Raw genomic sequence first — 22,796 nt, 5'->3', positions numbered from 1 at the left:
GACGTCATGCATAGGGGAGAGTTGGGTAGTATCAGACAGCAGGTAATATCGGAGAGTGAGTTTCTTTCATCTACCACCAGATGATAGTACCTGAATGATATGGTTACGTTTCTGTAATTTTTTATTTTATTTTAGTAGGTTATTTTACGACACTTTATCAACAGCTTAGGTTATTTAGCGTCTGAATGAGATGAAGGTGAGAATGCCAGTGAAATGAATCAGAGGTCCAACACCCCAGCATTTGCTCATATTGGGTTGAGGGAAAACCCCGGAAAAAACCACAACCAGGTAACTTGCCCCGACCGGGAATCGAACCCGGGCCACCTAGTTTCGCTGTTAGACGCGCTAACCGTTACTCCACAGGTGTGGACACGTTTCTGTGATGTCGCATGCAGAAACGTAACCATGTCATTCAGGTACTACCATCTGGTGGTAGATGAAAGAAACGCACTGTCTGATATTACCCGATGTCCGATACTACCCAACTCTCCCCTATCTTACTTTTTTTTATAAAATTATTTAATAGAGTGAAATGAATGACCTTGAAGTGTGTCTAACACTTTTGTATAGCAAATCAAATATGTAAAATCATGGTCTCCTGGAGTAATGTGGAACCTGATTTTGCGCTCCTTTATTGGTTTTCCCTTACTTTTCATTCGGACGTGGGCTTCGGTGATAGCCTTGATAGTCCACAATATACACCACTGAAATGCATCACGATGCTGAGTGGACACCAGTCCCATACACTGGTAGAAATTTCACGAGAAAATTATTTCCTCATGAGGACCCGAACCAGAGCGCATTCCGTAACGTGAGTCCTGGGCAGGATGCCTTAGACTACGACGTCACGACGCTCGACGATTTATCCCTTTATAGTTCTTAAATAGAATGAATGGTTTTCTTACAAATTAAACAAAAAAAAAAGTATATCCTGCCCTTAGGGAAGTCTGAATGCTGCTATTCAGATCTGAATTCATTTCTGTATTCGTAGGTGAACTGGCGATGAGCTGATGCCAAATTACAAAGAATTTCAGCCCAATGTTCTAAATTAACTATGCACTTTATTACAAAACGCATAACACGTCTTTTTTTCATTTTATTTTAATGTACTCTATTGCCCCCTTGAATCTGCACAGTTATATCACAGTCTAGTACATACCAGTGGCGTAGCGTCAATGTAAGCTAAAAAGCTTAGCTTCCCCAGTTAATAATAATTTCATAATAAACCTGCAGTTTATGGACAAAATTATTTATTAATGTTAATAGTATTTATATTTACGCGTTAAATATTGTGATGCGGCAGCTCAAGATTATTTATGATGCAGCAGTAAACAAGAAGCCTGCACACACCAGCTTCCAAGCAGACCGGTTTCGTCTGTGTAATCCACCCCGCAGATTTTCCATCCCTTTTAAACTACCCTAGTCGCAAGGCTCGCAAGAAGCTAGCTTTAACATTCAAAATAAGTACGAGTAGTTTCCGAGTTATCCCTATTCGTCAGTTGTGTTCAGTTGAAGTGTTAGTGTGCATTGTGGCTGATATAATAAATAATGAGCGAAATAACAGTTCCTGACAATAATTTACTTGAATTTTTTAGGACAATTGTATTATCAAGACCGACTTACGAACAAAAGTGTGATTTAAAAAACAAATGACCGGCTCCCTTGCTGTCGATGAAGGACGCAACCAAAAGACAGACGCATACTTACGTGATGATACTAATATTGTGATTTCTCTAACTATGACAGGGAGTGAGCTAATGTTATACGTATACGTGTCTATTTGTTAAGAGATATGTGTAAACCGTGAAATCGTATTTTATTACGTCTCATTTGAGGTCATGCCTTATTGGTGTTACTTACGATGTCCCAACCAATCTTCGACTGCTGACTTGAAATTGACTACTATTTATTTTAAGACTGTATTTTTGTAATACGTTTTCTCATATTGCATGAAAGACAACTTGAGTTAGCTTCCCCTGCTCAAAATTTCATGCTACGCCACTGGTACATACAGTCACGAAGCTTGAGTTGTGTGGGTACTGGGAACAATAGACTGTGCAGGTACTATTTCGCATTATCTGTAATGAGGCGATAGTAGCGATCCTAGTGGTTAGCAACTATGAATGGATGCATATTTACTACGTATTGAGCTTCGTGACTGTGTATACTAGATTGTGGTTATATCATTTCCACCATGTATAAGGATGTAAATTGGACCAAAGCAAGCCTCTGTCCCGGGTCCGTCTCTCGAAAAAGTCAAGCCAAATAATCAGTCATTGTTAAACACAACAGTACTACTTGCCAACACTTGTTAACTCTCATAGAAGACCTTATTTTTATTTATACCTTCCGAAATCAAATATCAAGTGGCTCTTTCTGCAGTAGCAGTGGCGGAAGAATATTAAATTCCTCTTTGATTATAAACGTTAACAGATACTGTTCATAGTAAGCCTAAAAGAACGTTTACAATATGTACAATTAGGAAGAAATATGGTTACGATACAAAAAAATGACAATAATTTATCAAACATTTCCTACCTTAGCACGAATATAACGGGTCATAGTAATTATCGGCCATTCGTTGTCTCGTGAAATCAACTGAATTCGTGCGCCTTAGCTCAAAGTAAGAACCTTATGGTGGAGTGAGTTAGCTAGCTGCAAATAGAAGCGTAACTAGCGAGGAAAGCTCCTCAGTCCACTTTATTTTTTCCTTACGCGCAAGTAGGTTTCTCGAGATAACGAATGGCTTATACCACGTTCAGATTTGAGTACAAGGGAGTTGTCAACGTTTTATTACCTAAGCATCCTGGATAAACAGGACATCAACAATACTAGTTTAACAGTGTGGAGTCGTTTTATGATGAATACAAATTTAAACACTCATTTATTAAAAAGACTACGGATATCTGTGTCAGGAGACAAATTACCAAGTTCATACAGCTTACCCATCACGGTGATGTCTACACTCCCCTTGTCCGAGAGGCCTTGGCGATTCCGCGCTTGACAGGTGTACGTTCCTTGGTCTGCCTTCTGCTGCACGTTCTCTACGGTTAACGTGCCATTTGGATGAACAGTCTGCCGGTGGTTTACGGGAAGAACACGACCATCTGCAGGACACAAGAGAATGGCGGCATTAATCTACTGTATGTATTTCATTCTACCAAACTTACATAATGAAAGCAGAAGGGTTTCCAAATGGACCGAAGAGAAATGGAATGACGTTCAGCTTCGTGAATTTCAGGAACTTCCATTTCGTCTCGTAATAAATGGCTATTGTTCGTTCCGAATTGTTTTAACGTGGTATTGATCACAGATCTGTATGATAGGGCCTATTTCAATACTTTTTCAACGAAGTGTGAATTAAGTTGTTAAAAATACCGACGACACTGTCGGTGTTGCTTTATTACATTATAGCTAGACTTCGAAGTTGAGGCACATTTACTCTGAAGTTAAGTACACACAGAATAATGTCACAGTCTAGTACAGCGTTTCTCAACCTTTTTTGAATGGGGAACCGCTTTTTTAAGTCAGAACAGTTCCGCGGACCACCTTACTCTTGTCCCCTTCAAAAGCAAATTTATTATTTTTGTAGCATATTTTAATACCAGTACACTTATATTTTAAAATATAATTAATTAAAATTGATTTAATTCGATTGATTTTATATTAGTATTAACTAATTAAGTTAAGTTAATGTTAGTACAAGAAAATTCATTTTCGTTTTTTTAATAATTCAAGTCTATTAGAGTTTGGATAATCTTTAACTTACATTAATGAGATGGATGAGCCTGCCGATTCTTGCATAGTTGTTCTATATTTGAATGTATGGTGGTAAGCTTAACCCTTTGAAGCACAAATTATTTCTTTATATTTTTCATATCATGGATCATACCAAAGCTTCAATCAATTTTTTTCAACATTTTACCTCTGCACACAATTTCAAAACACAAATGGCACCTCTATTTATACTCAAGAGGTGGTTCCTTGATGGAATATCTGTGCCATAAAATTTAGAAAGGAAGAAAACTGTGGTTCTTCTGAGTAACCACTATGCTTCAAAGTGTTAAGTCGGAGATTGTCACATACATCGAGTCGATTTTGGTACTTTATTTTTATTAGAGTTAGTGATGAAAACCCTTTCTCACGCAGATACGTAGAAGCGAACTGAATTATAATCTCTAAAGCACCATTGCACAGTTCACTATATTCTCTTTTCACTTATGATGAGGTCTAGAAATTAACCATGCCTTCCGCTTGGAATTTCACTTTAAGTCCGGTATCACTCGAGACTACAATTAACTGTTCTCTTTCACTAAATGGAAGTTTGTTATTTTAATATCCCAATTAAAGGGATCACGAACCCATGAAAATTCGTCATATTTACTTGGAAAATAAATTTCATATTGTGACCTGAGTTGTATTATTGGTGTAAGACGTACAGTCCGTGACCATTTCAATGTGTAGGCTGGGTGTCGGCAAAACTATTAAGAAAGTTATAAATACATGAAAAGATTCGGTACTTTGATCTTCTGTTATGAATTCGGGTGGTCCCTGGCTGGATTACAGGCGCGGCACTAAATGTGCAGGGAAAAGATGGTGAGAAACACCACGTTCATAGTGCTTTAAATCTCTCTTTTGTTGCTGAGAGTAGAGTGGAGTAATAAAATTCATAAAATATCAGTACTGGGAGAAAAAAGTGAAAGACGATTGCCATGTGCCATTTCTAAACTCTGAGATTTTCAGCTATAACGTGATACTCAATTCATTTCATTTTTTTTTCCGTCTTTTTTGAAGGACCACAAGGGCAGACCTGTGGACCACAGGTGGTCCGCGAACCATAGTTTGAGAGACGCTGGTCTAGTATATTCAGTCACGAAGCTTGAGTTGTGAGGTTGCTAGGAACAATAGACTGTGCCGGTACTATTTCGCATTGTCTCTAATGAGGCGATATTAGCGATCCTAGTAGTTAGCAACTATTTATGGATGCATATTTACTACGTATTGAGCTTCGTGACTGTATATACTAGACTGTGATAATACAGTGTTTACGAAGTAGCTGGCAAGGTAGTCCTCTTCCCTTATAGACACATTACGTTAGTTGGATGGAGCAATACACGCCGAGCAAGGAAAAAAGTAAATGTTCGCCTGAAGAACAATAAATATTACGTTGGTTAGAATACATCGCATTATCGTCTCTAGGGTGTAGAAAAGTAATTCTATTCTTAGTCCTACAAACAATTATACAGGGCAATACTATTTACAAAGGCACTTTGTAATAATAATAATAATAATAATAATAATAATAATAATAATAATAATAATAATAATAATAATAATAATAATAAACTTTATTATTAGAATATCACAACACATAACATTTGTAATTGTAGACCTACATAAATTACAAAATAAGGAAGAGATGCAACTTAAATACGGTATTACAATACATGGATCACAGAAATAGACTAGTCTGAAACTAATTACATTGTTATAAATGAAACATTACTTAGATATAAACCTAATCCTCTATGAGTAAAACTCATTACCAAGAAACGAAGGTAATATTATACTTAAAATGAACATAACTGAAGTATTCTATTTAGTAAGAATTTGATATTATTAATAAGTCAAAATGAAAATGTAGGTTAACTTGATAACAAAATAAAGTAAACTGAGAATCGAATTAATTAAAATGAAGTACCGGTATCACAAATTAACAAGATGATTATTTAAAATATACAGTATGTTAAATACAGGGACATCATTTTATTCATACTAACATTTTTAATATTAACCTGGCTATACCTTTAGATTAATGGTTCAGAGCCGGAAACACCGTTTGCTATCCCTTTCCACGATTGAAGTTCGATGATTCTGGCGTAAAATACAAACAAATCACTTTACTAAGTATAGGAGGGAAGAAATGTAGTTCATCCATTTACATAAACTAGGAAATATCGTAATTTTGAATTTGATAATTTTCATTTGGTTTTTGTTTAATCAAATTCCAGTACAGTATTAACAATAACTGTTTTTACTCACGAACTGAGCTGTCCAATCAGACGTATTCATTATGCAGTGTATATTATACTCTCTACAGGACATTAGCGTACAATATAGAGAGTGAAGTTAAATTGAAAAAATAATTATAGTAAGGATATTTAAACACATTTTTGAAAATGGTGGCCGTTCATTTAGATACAGGCTTCAGTTCTTTTGTGCATATTATGGCACTATAGACAATTACATCTAATTCCAATTACCAGTTTCGTCCTTCGTACTAGTAACTCATGTTGAAATAATTCTATACCTATTATATAAAAGAGTACCTTACGTAGGCCTACTGTAAATTCAATCTTCACTTCTGCCCGATCCGCACAGATAACATTACTCAGACATGCTATCTACTGTCCGTCCAAGTGGTTATGTCGCAGGATCGTAGAAAGGGGGGAAATCACGTGACAGTTAATTACTTTTATTTAAGTTATTTTCAACAGTTGCGGGTGAGGGAAATCGTGATGCGACTTAGGCAAACGGACGACAGTACAAGTGCGAAAATATGATTCAATATTGAAAGCTCTTTCGTCACTCGAAAACGCGAACATATTTCTGGAACGTACTATACTCACTAACTCAATACTGTTTGTTTACTACAACCTTAAGGCGACTTTGACTGTATACGCTTGGTTCTGTGGGGAGAACAGTTGGAAGTTCACTAGTAGAGGGTGTGGGAGTGAAGTACATTCAAAAACTCAGATACAATAAAAATTGAAGTAAAAATAAAATGATGTCCCTGTATAATTCTTAATACGGGAGCGGCTCCATTGCCCGACACTTATTCAACCGATGTACAGTTCAATGGAGCCGCTGGTTGAGACACGTTCTCAGAAGAGACAGTTACGCCTTGCTAAATTGTGCAAGGAGAGACAGCCCGTGTGTCGGAGAACTCTTGGCTGACAGACATTACGATGGTCAGATCAAGAAATCAGAATGAACCCCACCTTCCTAGGACGTGAACAGACTAGAATAAAGGTAATTAATTGTGAGCAAGGCCAGAAAACGTGCAGTTTGATGTGCCCTGAAACTGATTGACATTTTAAATCGTTTGTATTATTTTTAGTTGACGAAGACTCACTGCGGAGCAGTGGCGTAGCGTCAATGTAAGCTGAAAAGCTCAGCTTCCCCAGTTAATAATAATTTCATAATAAACCTGCAGTTTATGGACAAAATTATTTATTAATTTTAATAGAATTTATATTTATGCGTTAAATATTGTGATGCGGCAGCTCAGGATGATTTGTGATGCAGCAGTAAACAAGAAGCCTGCACACACCAGCTTCAAAGCAGACTGGTTTCTTCTGTGTAATCCACCCCGCAGATTTTCCATCCCTTTCTAACTAAACTACCCTAGTCGCAAGCCTCGCAAGAAGCTAGCTTTAACATTTAAAATAAGTAGTTTCCGAGTTATCCCTTTTCGTCAGTTGTATTCAGTTGAAGTGTTAGTGTGCATTGTGGCTGATATAATAAATAATGAGCGAAATAACAGTTCCTGACACTAATTTACTTGAATTTTTTTAGGACAATTTTATTATCAAGACTCACTTACGAACAAAAGTGTGATTTAAAAAACAAATGACCGACTCCCTTGCTGTCAATGAAGGACACAACCAAAAGACAGACGCATACTTACGTAATGGTAGGCCTACTAATATTGTGATTTCTCTAAGTATGACAGGGAGTGAGCTAATGTTATACGTATACGTATCTATTTGTTAGAGATATGTGTAAACCGTGAAGTCACATTTTACTACGTATCATTTGAGGTCATGCCTTATTGGTGTTACTTACGATGTTCCAACCAATCTTCGACTGCTGACTTAAAATTGACTAGTATTTATTTTAAAATTGTATTTTTGTAATACGTTTTCTCATATTGCATGAAAGACAACTTGAGTTAGCTCCCCTGCTCAAAATTTCATGCTACGCCACTGCTGCGGAGTAAAGGCTAGTCCACAATAAACCGGAAATGAAAACGACAACGAGAACTAAAACGGAAATATTGTTAAAAATAAATGTATTTAAATGTGAACATTCACAATTAACTATTATAAATGCTCACATTTAAATACATTTATTTTAACATTATTTCTGTTCTCGTTCTCGTTGTCGTTTCCGTTCCCGAGTTATTGTGAACCAGCCTTAACCAGGCACAGCCGGCTCCCACTACGCGCACGCCTATGGAAGGGTGGATGGTAGAAAGTCGACGAAAGAAAGACACGGGACAATGAAATGAAAACAGGAGGGAAGCACGTAAATAAGGTCATAAACATAACACTCCACCACGTGCTAGTAAAACTCTTAATGGTTCCGTGACCTGGTGCGGTTAGTTATTTAGGACCCTGCAAGACCCCCAGAGTTGTTACTAATTAACGTCATCGTGACTCATGTGCACCACTGTCTGCACCCCGCATAACTCTATTATGGTCCCTTGGAGCAGAGGGAAGATGATTGTGCAATTATAGAGACGAATCGTCATTGTAAATGGAATCAAGAAATCTGTGTGTGTTTGGGCTACCATTAAATATTCGGTCGAGTAAGTACCTAATTCGTAGCAGAGGTTTGAAACTCTGTCAAAAAACAGATCGGAAAATTCTAACCGCTAACTCTGGAACACGGCACAAAAAATAAATCTTGATAAACTCTTACAAGCAAAAACATTCTGATGGGGGCAGTTAAAAAAAGTTATTATTTTCCTTCACCATGTTAATAATGTCAAAATAAGTACTTATACAAATTTTGGCCACTCGACCGCAATTACGAGGGCCATTGTATGGGACAGAAATATGGACATTACAATGAAGTGGGAAAAAAAAACGTTTAGAAGCATTTGAAATGTGGATATGGAGAAGAACAGAGCGTGTGAAATGGACAGACAGAATAAAAAATGAAGCTGTGTTGGAAAGAGTGGATGAAGAAAGAATGATGCTAAAACTGATCAGGAAGAGAAAAAGGAATTGTTGGGTCACTGGCTGAGACGAAACCGACTACTTAAGGATATACTGGAAGGAATGGTGAACGGGAGAAGAGTTCGAGGCAGAAGAAAATACCAGATGATAGACGACATTAAGGTATATGGATCATATGCGGAGACAAAGAGGAAGGAAGAAAATAGGAAAAAGTGGAGAAAACTGGGTTTGCAGTGAAAGATCTGCCCTGCGGCAGAACACTTATGTATGTATGTATGTATGTATCTTGTAATAATCCATTACATCTCCGCTACCAAATTTGCTTTGACTCGAAAATCAATTTAAACACCTTACGTAAATATATAACTCACTAACTACATTTATTATTATTATTATTATTATTATTATTATTATTATTATTATTATTATTATTATTATTATTATTATTCAGAGGATTTAATATAATACTATTTTAATATTTGATATATTATTTAGTTGAAAGGCATTAATGGCGGTAAGATGTAGTGAAATTATTAAAACACTAATTAATTTGACTTACTGCTAACTCCAGTTCAGTGAAATTGACAAACTGCAAAAAAGAAAGTTGAAAAACCTGCATTTTCCGTTTTCACCGAAGAACTAGCATAACAATATCATTATCCAAATCAAGATTTCAGGTATAACTCCCTGTAAAGTTGATTTGAATAATTTCGAGGGAAAAATTGTTCCGGAGCCGGGTATCGAACCCGGGACCTTTGGTTTAACGTACCAACGCTCTACCATTGAGCTACTCGGGAACTCTAACCGACACCGACACAATTTTTCCCTCTATAGAGTTCCCGAGTAGCTCAATGGTAGAGCGTTGGTACGTTAAACCAAAGGTCCCGGGTTCGATACCCGGCTCCGGAACAATTTTTCCCTCGAAATTATTCAATATCTTTATCACTTAAATAAACCCATGGCTACGCAATTCCACCACACAAGAATACGCATTTATTTTGGTTTTTCGCCGCATCTTCACTCCATCGCTTAACTTAGGGAACTACTTAACCTATCAAGTAGAATGAAAATGATTTGCAGATTTCCCTTTTTTGTGCTGAAATGTGCGGAGATGTTTTACACTCATCGTATGAAGCACCGTTAAAATTCTACTTTTATGTTTATATAAGCCGAAATAAACGTTCCCAAGCGGTGGTCAAGCTATTAATTGGCAGGCAAAACTACTTTTAGTCAGTCTTAAAGTATATAAATAAAAGAAAGTCAAAAGGTTTAAGTATGTACCAAGTATTTCCATGGGAAACTAGGTAACATTTACTGGTATGTTGTTGTTTAGTCAACTGTCCGAAGACAGATCTAAACCTACAAGTGATACCAAGACGGCACCACTTATGATGCAACTAGGCCAGGAGATTATTGGGTAGGGCGGCCAGTTCCTTTCCCCTCCATTGCATACATCGCCGACTAGTTACATATTACACTAGTGAGGCTTCAGATGCATACAAGCAATTTTTCTTCCAAAAAATAGGCTATACAATTTTTTCGTGTTTGTAAGGCAAATTAAGAATTTCATAAACAAAAAATAAATCGCGTGAAAAATATTGTCATAGATTAAATGTATTTAATACTAAAGATGTACATGTCTCTAACCACAACTAAAAATCATGTTTTGCGTTTATTGATAATACCAAAAAAAGCATGGCTCTGAACATCACTTCCAATCATGGATATGATAATCAGTTCGCGGTGTTTATCACGGACATTTACATCACAATTGAGACCATCGATTAAATATTATATACAGGGACATCATTTTATTTTTACTAACATTTTTAATATTAACCTGGCTATACCTTTTGCTACCCCTTCCCACGACTGGAGTTCGATGATATTGCGTAAAATAAAAACAAATCACTTTACTAGGTATAGGAGGGAAGAAAAGTAGTTAATCCATTTACGTAAACTAGGAAATATCGCAATTTCAAGTTTGATAATTTTCATTAAGTTTTTGTGTAATCAAAATACAGCACAGTATTAACAATAAGTGTTTTTACTCACGAACTGAGTTATCCATGCAAACGTATTCATTATGCAGTGTATAATATACTGTCTACAGCACATTAGCGTACAATATAAGAATGAAGTTAAATTGAAAAATAATCATAATATGGATATTTAAACACATTTTTGAAAATGGTGACCGTTCATTTCGATACAGGGTTCAGTCCTTTTGTGCATATTATCGCACTATAGACTATTGTACCTAATTCCAATTACCAGTTTCGTCCTTCGTACTGATAACTCATGTTGAAATAATTCTGTACCTACTCTGTAAAAACGTACCTTACGTACTGTAAATTCAATCTTCACTTCTGTCTGATCCGAAAAAATAAAATTACTCAGACATGCTATCTACTGTCCGTCCAAGTAGTTATGTCGGAGGATCGTAGAAAATGGGAAATCACGTGACAATTAATTATTTAACGAGGCTTTTTTATTTAAGTTATTTTAAACAGTTGCATAATATTACGTAGACGTCCAATTCCTAACAGAAATTAATGTTTTCAGAAAAGACTAAGACAGCCAAGCCACTAGCCTTTTCAGCGGCGTGAGCAGAAGCAGGTGGGGAAAATCGGGATGCGACGTAGGCAAACGGACGACAGCACCTGTGCGAAAATATGATTCAATATTGAAAGCTGTTTCGTCACTAGAAAACGCGAACATATTTCTGGAACGTACTATACTCAGTACTGCTTGACTGCATGTACGCGGCCTTGGTTGTGTTGGAAGTTTACTAGTAGAAGGGGTGGGAGTGAAGTACATTCAAAAACTCAGGTACAATAAAAATTGAAGTAAAAATAAAATGATGTCCCTGTACATTATATATTATATAAAGTATTATTATTATTATTATTATTATTATTATTATTATTATTATTATTATATTTTGCGTAAATATTACTCGTCCAGTCACTTGTGTAATTACACCAAAGCCTTGCATGGTAACAAGTCAACTTTAACGCGCTCTTCCTTTAATAAGACCGGGACACACCTTTAGCAACGTGTTACGGCAACGGAAACACCAACGAACAAGTTGGAACGGATAGGAGTAAGGTCACCTGCTGAAAGGAGAAATATCGAAGGCAGATGTCGATATGTAGACAGTACAGAAACAATAGAAGCCAAAAGGCGAAATTGGTATGGGCACACGAAGTGAATGTTGCAAGGAAGACGGCCTCAGATAATATGGAAATGGTAGCCAACGGCGAGGAAAAGACGAGCAAACTCAAACTCTTCATCCAGGAATGAAAATAGGGAAGACGATAGATAAGACAGGTTTACAAGATTGAAGTGGAAGCTAGCAAACTGGAAACGCTGTTGTAGTCCAGTAGTGCAGGAAATAGAATAAAAAAGATAGAGATCAACAGGGCTGTAAGCGTAGCAGCAAGGTTATGGCTGTTGTACAACTCTGTAAGACGAACGACAAACTTTTACTAGCAATGAAGCTGATATCGCAGCAATTTTTAATGCGGAAGAATTAAAATAAATTCTTTGTTTCCTTATACGAAATGTACGAAGAAATTAAATCGATATCGTAATCGGTTAACACAGGGAAGGAGGAGAAGTAATAGCTTTGTATTACAATTGCAGGGCTTATGTGGTATCGGTATCCTATGGACACTGAGCGAATTTTCCTGTGTTTTGTTTCTCTGTGCGCCAGCGGTTAGTTCCACTTTCAAGCGCTAGAGGTAGTGTAATCGAGCATACGCTAAGAAACTATTGGAGAATAGAGTTGAGACACAGGATCCAAACATCGCCTACCTTATTGCATAATCCAGTAACGCTTTGCTTAAAAAAAATTCAAGTTAACAGCTTTTCCTTATTTCTCAGTGACAAACTAGTTGTAATAATAATATTTTATATTTCAGATATCATAAATTATATTATAAAATAATATAATACATCATAAAATTAAGTATCGAATTCGTTTAATATTTGTATATAATATAATATAGGTATATGGTTTTACTTCTCGTAAGAGTTTTATTTTTCCATTTTCAGCGCTATCAAATCATAACATATTTTAATTGTTGTTGGGGTCAACGTCTGAACTCTCATTATAAAGGAACTCTAGAGTCTAGACATTACAATTAATGAAGGATTCATTATTTTATGGATCCAATTTATTTTATTTGAGTACATAATGTACCTAGATGTATTAATTATATGTGTTATATTTCCGCTGTGTCGACTGCTAGCTGGTGTGATGTCAGCGCCAACTCTAGGGAGAAAGCAGAATCTGACGCTCTAGCTGGCTTGAAGGTCATTGAAATCGGTCCGGCTACATCAAAGGTACCGACGCAAAGTGTCCATTCTTTATAATCCCTATTCGCTGTGTTGCCAGCGTATAGGTAACTAAGTATGGACACTTCGTGTCGGTACCTTTGATGTAGCCGGACTGATTTCAATGACCTTCAAGCCAGCTAGAGCGTAAGATTCTGCTTTCTCCCTAGAGTTGGCGCTGACATCACACCAGCTAGCAGTCGACACAGCGGAAATATAACACATAATTAATACATCTAGGTACGTTATGTACTCAAATAAAATAAATTGGATCCATAAAATAATAAACCCGTCATTAACTGTAATGTCTAGACTCTAGAGTTCCTTTATAATGAGAGTTGAGAGTTGAGACCCAACAACAATTAAAATATGTAATGATTTGATAGCACTGAAAATGGAAAAACAAAACTCTTATGAGAAGTAAAACCATATACCTATATTATATTGTATACAAATATTAAACGAATTTGATACATATTTTTATAATATATTATATTATTTTATAATATAATTTATTATATCTGAAATATAGAAACTTATTATTACAACTAGTTTGTCACTGAGAAATAAGGAAAAGCTGTTAACTTGAATTTATGTGAAGCAAAGCGTTACTGGATTATGCAATAAGGTAGGCGATGTTTGGATCCTGTGTCTCAACTCTATTCTCAATTATTATCTTAGGGTGTGCTCGATTACACTAACCTCTAGTGCTTGAAAGTGGAACTAAACGCCGGTGCACAGAGAAACAAAACACAGGAAAATTAGCTCAGTGTCCTTTCTTTATAATCCCAATTCGCTGATGTTGCTGCACTGGGGAGGGGACCAGCATCATCAAGGTAATATGGCTCCGTGTTCATAGGCTATGGTGTGTAAAGTTCAAACTGTCCAATATGGAAGAAAAGGCGAAACCATGATGATAATGATGATGACGACGATAATAATAATAATAATAATAATAATTATAATAATAATAATAATAATAATAATAAAACACATCATTATCGCCATCTCCAATACCACAATCGCTGTCCGACATTAATGCCAATTTTTCCTTGAAATTAGGCCTATTCATGCTATGAATTTCTTCGTAATATTTTTTTTCTCGAATAAGAAGCAAAAACGAGCAAAATTATATTAAACTTTTTGTCTGAAGTATCTCAAAGAATAACCCTCTGAAATTAATGACATTACTTACATTCACTCTGTACATAGTTTTCTAGTCCTCATGGTAATCCGTGTGTCTGGAACTTAGTATGAGAAATGTTAATCCTCTTTCAAATTTTGAAATACATAGGTGATACGAGTATTTCGAAGAGCTACATTTACTTACTTACTGGCTTTTAAGGAACCCAGAGGTTCATTGCCGCCCTCACATAAGCCCGCCATTGGTCCCTATCCTGAGCAAGATTAATCCAGTCTCTACCATCATATCCCACCTCCCTCAAATCCATTTTAATATTATCTTCCCATCTACGTCTCGGCCTCCCCAAATGTCTTTTTCCCTCCGGCCTCCCAACTAACACTCTATATGCATGTCTGGATTCGCCCATACGTGCTACATATCCTGCCCAACTGTCCTGTTCCTAATTATATCAGGTGAAGTATACAATTTGTGCAGCTCTGCGTTGTGTGACTTTCTCCATTCCCCTGTAACTTCATCCCTCTTAGCCCCAAATATTTTCATAAGCACCTTATTCTCAAACACCCTCAATCTCTGTTCCTCTCTCAAAGTGAGAGTCCAAGTTTCACAACCATACAGAACAACCCGTAATCGAAGAGCTACATTTATAAAACGGAATTGGGAATATTTCATTTTGAAACATATTAAGCGTTCACATAATTTAAAATTAAACTCAAAATGGTAATGAAGGAAATCTGTGACCTTAACTCTTCTGCAAAACACTAGCAATTTTCTTCGTAAGGATGCCATTAACGTTGATGTGTCACTTTTCTAGATTAGGAGCTTTGGATTACATTTTAAAGGCCGTACAGAAAATTATTTGTGAACTACTACATTTATTTTATTGTAAATTGGAGTAATAAATAAAAATCAGTTATAAAGGACACAGAGTGACAAGCTGGTGCGATAAAATAAAAACAAGTTACTTTTTAATCTGGAAGTGACACTGATGTCCGGTGCGGCGGCTATTCCTGTGTAATAAAACAGCGACAGTATTAAAGGAAAAGTTGTGGTAATTTCCAGCAGGATGAAGCACCGCTCTGCGCTCCGCTCCGGTGTGGCTGGTGGGATTGGAGCACACTGCGGTTTGTTGCCACGGCGACCTCTCCGAGCTTCTTCGAGCCCTCATTAAAGCGGTACGTGTTCGGTGCCCTCACATCACCACCAACTTGAATTAAATGTACCCGTACCGAAAGAAGATATTTATTTTATGTTATTGGAATTAATAGGTCCAACGCTAATGAAATACTCGCATTGTCCATTGATGAATTGTTTATGCTTGTGAATTGAATTATTCTACTTAAATGACATGTACAATTTTTATATAGCTCAACTAATAGTAATATGCGTTACAAGAGCGGTATGTTGACGTTTTCATGTTCGAGGAAAAGATTGAAAAAGCGGAACGTAGTTGAGCTTTTTTTAATTTCCGAGAACATGAAAACAAACATACCGCTCGTGTATCGTACATTATTTTGTGCGAAGATCGTTTATTACATACCTGAAAGAGGAATTTCTAATTAGTTGCAATGAAATCTCCATCTTGGTTTCTGTTCAATGACGGCAACTTTGGAAAACAAATATATCTATCTTCAACATTGTTCCTATAAAATGTTTTCTGTGTTTACTATACTCCAGCATGCCGTGATATACGTCTGTCTTTTTTCCCCCCAGTCTATGATGAGTCTGGAATCTTGTTGATTTTTTCACGGCTTCCTTAATGTTACTTGCATTATAAATGCAGTAACTTTTGTGGTGTTGTAGAGTTTACTTAATTTTTGCAAATATTTAAAAACAATAATTAACAGTGCAATTTAGGTGAAATTGCAGTGGTAAGTTTACAATTTATAATTATTACTATATTGAACGTCTTCAAAAATAATATGTTAAAAGCCTAAAGCAGTAAAATGAATATGACGCTTAAGCGGTAAGAATAGGGAAATTGTTATGTGTGTTACGTTGGGAATACTGAATGTGGTATTTCACACTTACCTCGTATTGGTTTTGTGCGGAAAGCAAGCAAATACGCACGATCTCGTACAAAATATGTTTTTATATTGACTTAATCTGTTTACTATGCATTGTATATTTTTGTTTAGCATAACTGATGAATTGTATGTGCTGTAAATTGAATAGTATACTGTATGATGAATTGTATATGCTGTAAATTCTATAGTAGTCTGTATAGCTCAACTGATGAATTGTTTATGATTATAAATTGAATTAATCTACTTGATATTAATTGCACAAATTTGTATAGCTTAATGAAAGTATGCTTGTAAATTAAATTATTCTGCTTATTTTGTATTGTATATATTTGTATAGTTTTGGCCGATGAATTGTATATGCTTTAAATTGAATAGTAATCTGTATAGCTCTGTTGATAAATTGTTTGTGTTTGTAATTTGAAGTAGTTTGCATAATATTTATTATCAATTTCTGTGTATCACAGCTGGTTGAATTGTTTATGCATTAAATTTAATTAACTTACTTGTTTTGTATTATACATACAGCTCAACTTATGAATGATCGTTTGCGTTTGTAAATTTAATAATCTGATTGGCTATGTATTGTATACTTTTAGTAGAGCCATCGATGTAGCTCAGTCGGCAGACTCGCTGGGCTGCTGATCCGGAGCTGTGTTCGGGTTTGGGTTGGATCCCCCTTTGGTCTTTGGTTTCTTCCGAGGTTTTCCACAGCCGTGGAACTGAAGCCGGATGGTCTATGGCGAGTCCTCGGCATCAACCTCTTTGATTTGATTACCCCCCTTTGATTTGATTACCTGGTTGGGTTTTTCCGAGATTTCCCCAACCAAAAGGCAAATGCCAGGTAATATTTTGGCGAATCCTCGGACCTCACCTCATCTCACTACATCTCGCCAAAATATTGTAAAAAATTGTACAAAATTGTAAAAATTGTAGAAAATTACTAAATTGTAAAACTGTAAAAATTTGTAAAAATTGTAATTGTAATATTGTAAAATTTTGACTTCTTCCACATCTTAAAACTTCATTGCTCATGTAAGATCTATGGAATAAAATAAATGAATGAATGAATGAATGAATGAATGAATGAATGTCGTGTAGACGCACATTTCACGTGATTTTTGTTTATTTGTCACGTGGGATTACTTTTCTCCTGTCATACTTCTATTCATTTCACTGTCCGCTTGTCCGGCCATTTCTTTTTTTCCTTTTTCTGTTTTCTTTTTTTCCTCTTCATCTTTCTTCACTTTTTCCTCTTTACTTTGCATCACCCTGTTTTCCTTTTCTTTCCCTTTCTTTTCCGTTCTCTTTCGTGGCACATTTAATTTCTTATTTCTTTCTTTAGCTTTCCCTTTCTTCGTACTTCTTTCATTGCATAATTCCTTCACTCTTCGTTATTTTCACTCTGTCTTTTATATTCCTTTCTTCTTTTCCTTCCACATTAATTAATTAATTAATTAATTAATTCATTAATTAATTAATTAATTAATTAATTCATTCATTCAATTACTAATATTCGGAATATGTATGATAATAACTTTCCTGTGTTAAATATTATTAACATACCTTGTTAACATGTTGCGACCTATTTTCGGTCATCTTCGGAACTCGTCGTTGTTGGTCTTGGCGCCTCTTGTTTCCTATAATCTTTTCGCTGTAAGAAAAATCCTAATGTAAACAATGGCACGTGACTGAAGTGAGGCTTCATTGGCCGCTGTTTGGCGCCATAGATTCTCAGTACGTGTTCCCGCCTACTGTTGTACATTCTGTTTCATGGTAAATATTTCCCGTTACTCGTCAAGTAGGCCTAACCTCACTACTATGCATTCGTTTGCTTAGAAAACATTTACTTTATAATTACTGCAATTAAATTATTTTTAAGTCTTATATGTTCACAATGGGCAGTTGAGGGTGCAGAAGCCATACTTCAGTACCACGTGCTTACGTGAACAACCAGCTTGTTACAAGAACAGACTACCTCGGTATTACTGTTTGTATTCATCCGCGTTCATAATAAATAACAAAATATAAAAGTAGCTTTTCTTTTACATAGCGTTTTACATATGAGTGAAGTTAAATGTTTCATCGTATTTAACAACTAGAATTCAATTTTTTATTTTCAAATAATACAAGATTGTGGTTTCCAAATACGAACTATATTTTCCTGCGTCATGTGAGTGTTTCGGCTGGGAGCCAATCACGGGTATGACAGCAACGCGCCTATGTTTACATTAGGATTTTTCTTACAGCGAAAACAGTATGTGTGGGTGCGTTCGTAGTGTAGAGTCAACGACCAATTCCGAAGATGACCGAAAATAGGTCGAAACATGTTAACAAGGTACGTTAATAATATTTAACACAAAGTTATTATCATACATATTCCGAAGTGATACAGTGTTAAAAGTTGTATAATCAAGATGTATACTAATATTTATTTATTCATTCATTCATTCTTCATTCTGACAGTCATTCGTGCACTCATTAAATCTATTACTATAGATTGACAAATCGAACTGAAATCCTGACCGAGTTACTACGTGAGCGCTGGCTGTCTTGGGGAGGAGCAAGTGAGAAAGCACGGGGGGAAGGGAGAGAGCACTATGCACTATGTACTTGCAGGTCCACTCACAGTTTGTCAAACCTGCTAACAAAATCATTAAAAGGTTGACTAGTTGCCTGCAGTGCTAGCATAATGGAAACTTCCTAGCCGACAGTCGAGGCAAAAATAAAGAATCCGTTATTGTGGTAATACTGGACAGTGGTTCTTCTATTGGTCGCGATGCCAGACACACCCTCTCAGATATTTACGTGGTGATTGGTGACTGAATGACGAGGAGCGAGGGAGAGAGAAGTAAGAAAGAAAGAGATTCCAGAAGTTGGCGTATTTTACGGGAATTCACTTGAAGTTGTCAAACTATAATTCCTCCATTCACTCACTCACTCACTCACTCACTCACTCACTCACTCACTCACTCACTCACTCACTCACTCACTCACTCACTCACTCACTCACGCACCCACCCTTTATTAAATTTTTTAAGTAATTAAATTACTATCATTCACTCATTAACTGAAACACTCGTTAATTAATTATTTAATTCATTCATTCATTCACTAATTCATTCATTCTCTAATTCACTCAGTCATTCCGTCATGCACTGAAACTTACACTCACTTACCCCTTATTCACTCTTTCCTTTACTCACTGGCATTTTTTTATCACTGCTATATTAATTAATTCACTCATTTATACATTCACCACAATTATTCATTCTTTCACTCATTCATTAATTATTTCATCCATTCACTCATTTATTTATTCTTCCACTAATTACTTAATTATTTCACCTACTCTTTCATTCACTCGTTAATTATTTCACGCAATCTCCAATTAATTAATTCACTCATTTATTCATTCACTAATTAATTCATGCACTAACTAATTCATTAACGCACTTCTTTACCGAGTCATTCATTCTTTCGTTCGCTCATTAACCCTTCTGCTAGCAAAGGGGGTAATAGGATTACCCCACTGATGATTTTTTCAATATTATTTTCGTTTTTCTCCATATTTATTTTTTAAATTTCATGTATTCGTCCGTTGTATGTCTACTAACATTTTGAAATAAGAATAACAAAGCATTAATCTACTTTAATAAGTAATTGGCGTTATTCAACTAGGGTGAACTTGTTAACCCCCCTTGGTAGTCTGTGTCATGTAAATTCCAGGATGTCATTTAATTTGTAGCTTAATTGTCTACATTTTTGAATAAGAATAACAAAGCATTAATCTACTTTAATAAGTAATTGGCGTTATTCAACTAGGGTGAACTTGTTAACCCCCCCTTGGTAGTCTGTGTCATGTAAATTCCAGGATGTCATTTAATTTGTAGCTTAATTGTCTACATTTTTGAGTTCGTCTGCTTTCAGATTGTTTTATTTTTTGTTATTTATATCATTATTTTTATCATCAATACTATGACTTTTGGTTCCAATTTTTAAAATTTTTATTTCTGTCAGTTATGGGCATTCTAAAAGTAAATCTCTTAGAAATAATTATTAGTAGAGCTATTTTTCGAGATGTTCATTGTAGTATAGATGGTGTTCGAGTAATAGGGATATCTTATGCGAAGTTTTACCGCTAGATGGCAGGAGTGTTCCATGCGGCGCAACATGTTGTAGGGGTATGTTATGCCATATGCTACAGTTGATTACGTTTTCCCGCTTGTTGGTTTTCTGTGCGTGTAAAAATTATATTTACAATTATTTTGTATAACGTCGTATAATTTACTATAATTCAATATTTTCTTATCTCATAATATAATTTAATTTACAATAAATAATAACGTAAACCTGTACAATATTGAGCGATTCCCCGAGCTGGATGGAGAATCTGCAGTATCCACAATATAGATACGAGTAAATTGAGTGTTCATGAACCTAAACGAGAAATTTGAGAACGAGATGCACAAATAAAAAAATAGGAACTATGTCGAAGATGAGTATTGCCCTCTCTAATCATTAGTATTAAGAACCGTACGCTAAAAACAGGTTATGCAGCAACCAATGTGCTTTTTTATAGGGAAAGGACTATCGAGATTGAATTCCTTGTATTTTTTCTGTAGTTGCAGAAAGATCAAATGCAATTTTTAATAGGATGATATAATATGATCGCAATAGTATCACGATTAGTCGTGCGTTTTGTAGGTTAAAGACATGCAGTTTTGAATACTAGGCCTATGTGGGATGATTTTGAAAATATGAAGTTAAAACATGGTTTTAATTATTAGGGTACAATATATTAAAAACATTATTCACGAAATCGATTTCAGTACGGATCGTCCTGGATAATAATAAACATCCCAGTTTATCGAGAGTTCACTGCAGGCGTAAACTTCGGAGACTCCTACAACTACTGCATATAATCTAAGCTAACATAGCTTGCTGTCGAGATTGCATAATATGTTTTCATTAATTTTTCTTTTTCCTCTTCCAAAATGAAACTGTAGTCAACAATTCCTTATTTGGAGTAGTTACTTTTATTTAATAGCTAGCACTTTCGAGGCGCAATTTAATTACTTATACGTTTTAAGGTTTAAAGCATATATTCAGAATATTTCGGAACCTGATTGAAGACAAAAAGCTTTCCCTGGTTTTTACATATAGGAACATAACAAAAATTTGCCTTTTTAGTTGTTTTTAAGGGTATTTAATCCATATTATCCCGGTGATGCGTTTTCGCAACATTTTACTTCTTTGCTATTAAACGTGTGTGAAATAAGGTTTTTAGTATTTGTTAAGTTTATGGCACTTATTATCTATTATACTGATGTTGGTAGACCTGGTTTATTGAAAACATTTGGTAACTGATTCACTGATGGCGCAACACTTGAGAAGAAAAAAAGTGATTATTACAAATGTTGAAATGTCTGCAGACTGTCATAAAGGAATGTAATTTTTGTTTATTTTTATAATTTTATTATACCTTTTCTTGTATATATTACAATCTAAAGACTCTTAGGACACTTCTTGTAAAAGTAGCTGGACATTGCATGAAACGTTACTTCTGTAATGTATGCCTGAATGTTGGTGTTGCGTTTTTGCAATACCGGGCACATGGAATATCAAATCTGTCTTTCTGAGATTAGTGAAATAATTATATATATTTACTTATGGAATTCGATTTTTCGCATAAAATAGTTATTCTATTCATGTTTTAAATTCAAGGGGCCTGAGTGTACATGAAATAATGACAATCATGGAAGAGAACGAAAAATTCAGGCATATTTTATAGATGTTTTCTTATCTCCACCGGAAGCTAGAAGTGATATCGATGGAGTGCTGACGAGGACTTCGATGGAAACATAAATAGTCTAAATTGTCATCGACTGGGGGCTGAAGGGATAGTGGTCCTCATTACATGGAAGAAGATACAATAACATAAAATCAGGCACAGAGTGAATAGATGCCAGAAGGTGCAGAAATACAGGAAATATCAGAGCCTGTCAGGAGATAAAGGGACTATTGTAAGAAAATGGAAAAAAGAGTGATTTACCAAAATATACATCCCAAAAAGTGGTCGTGGTCTTTCTTTTTGTGGGGGTTAGATGTCGGTGTGCAAAACACATCGCTTCTCTATAGAGTCAGTCATATGGAAGACTTGGATCTTCTGTAAGAGTATAGCAGTAGGCTATCAGAGACGATATGGAACACCAAAGTCAAGACTTAGTCTAAATGTGACTCCTGTCAGCAGCAGAGTAGTACCAAGTGTTCGATTTGTGAAAGGGGCCATATTATAGTCACTTAGCAAAAGGGAACAAGGTG

The 22,796-nt window shown here is 35.6% G+C and overlaps 1 protein-coding gene across 1 annotated transcript in view; it reads right to left on the bottom strand.

Annotated features, from left to right (window-relative positions):
• Window positions 1-22,796, bottom strand: part of LOC138707602 (cell adhesion molecule Dscam2-like) — a 1,410,362-nt gene that overhangs the window by 95,785 nt on the left and 1,291,781 nt on the right. The window contains exon 11 of the mRNA XM_069837241.1: window positions 2,946-3,107. Coding sequence (XP_069693342.1) covers window positions 2,946-3,107 — 162 coding nt within the window. The remainder of the gene's footprint in view (window positions 1-2,945; window positions 3,108-22,796) is intronic.

This window comes from Periplaneta americana, chromosome 10 (genome assembly GCF_040183065.1).
Source record: "Periplaneta americana isolate PAMFEO1 chromosome 10, P.americana_PAMFEO1_priV1, whole genome shotgun sequence".
Classification (NCBI taxonomy): Eukaryota; Metazoa; Arthropoda; class Insecta; order Blattodea; family Blattidae; genus Periplaneta; species Periplaneta americana.
The sequence above is the reverse complement of the archived record's forward strand: the minus strand, read 5'-3'. Positions and strand labels throughout refer to the sequence as shown.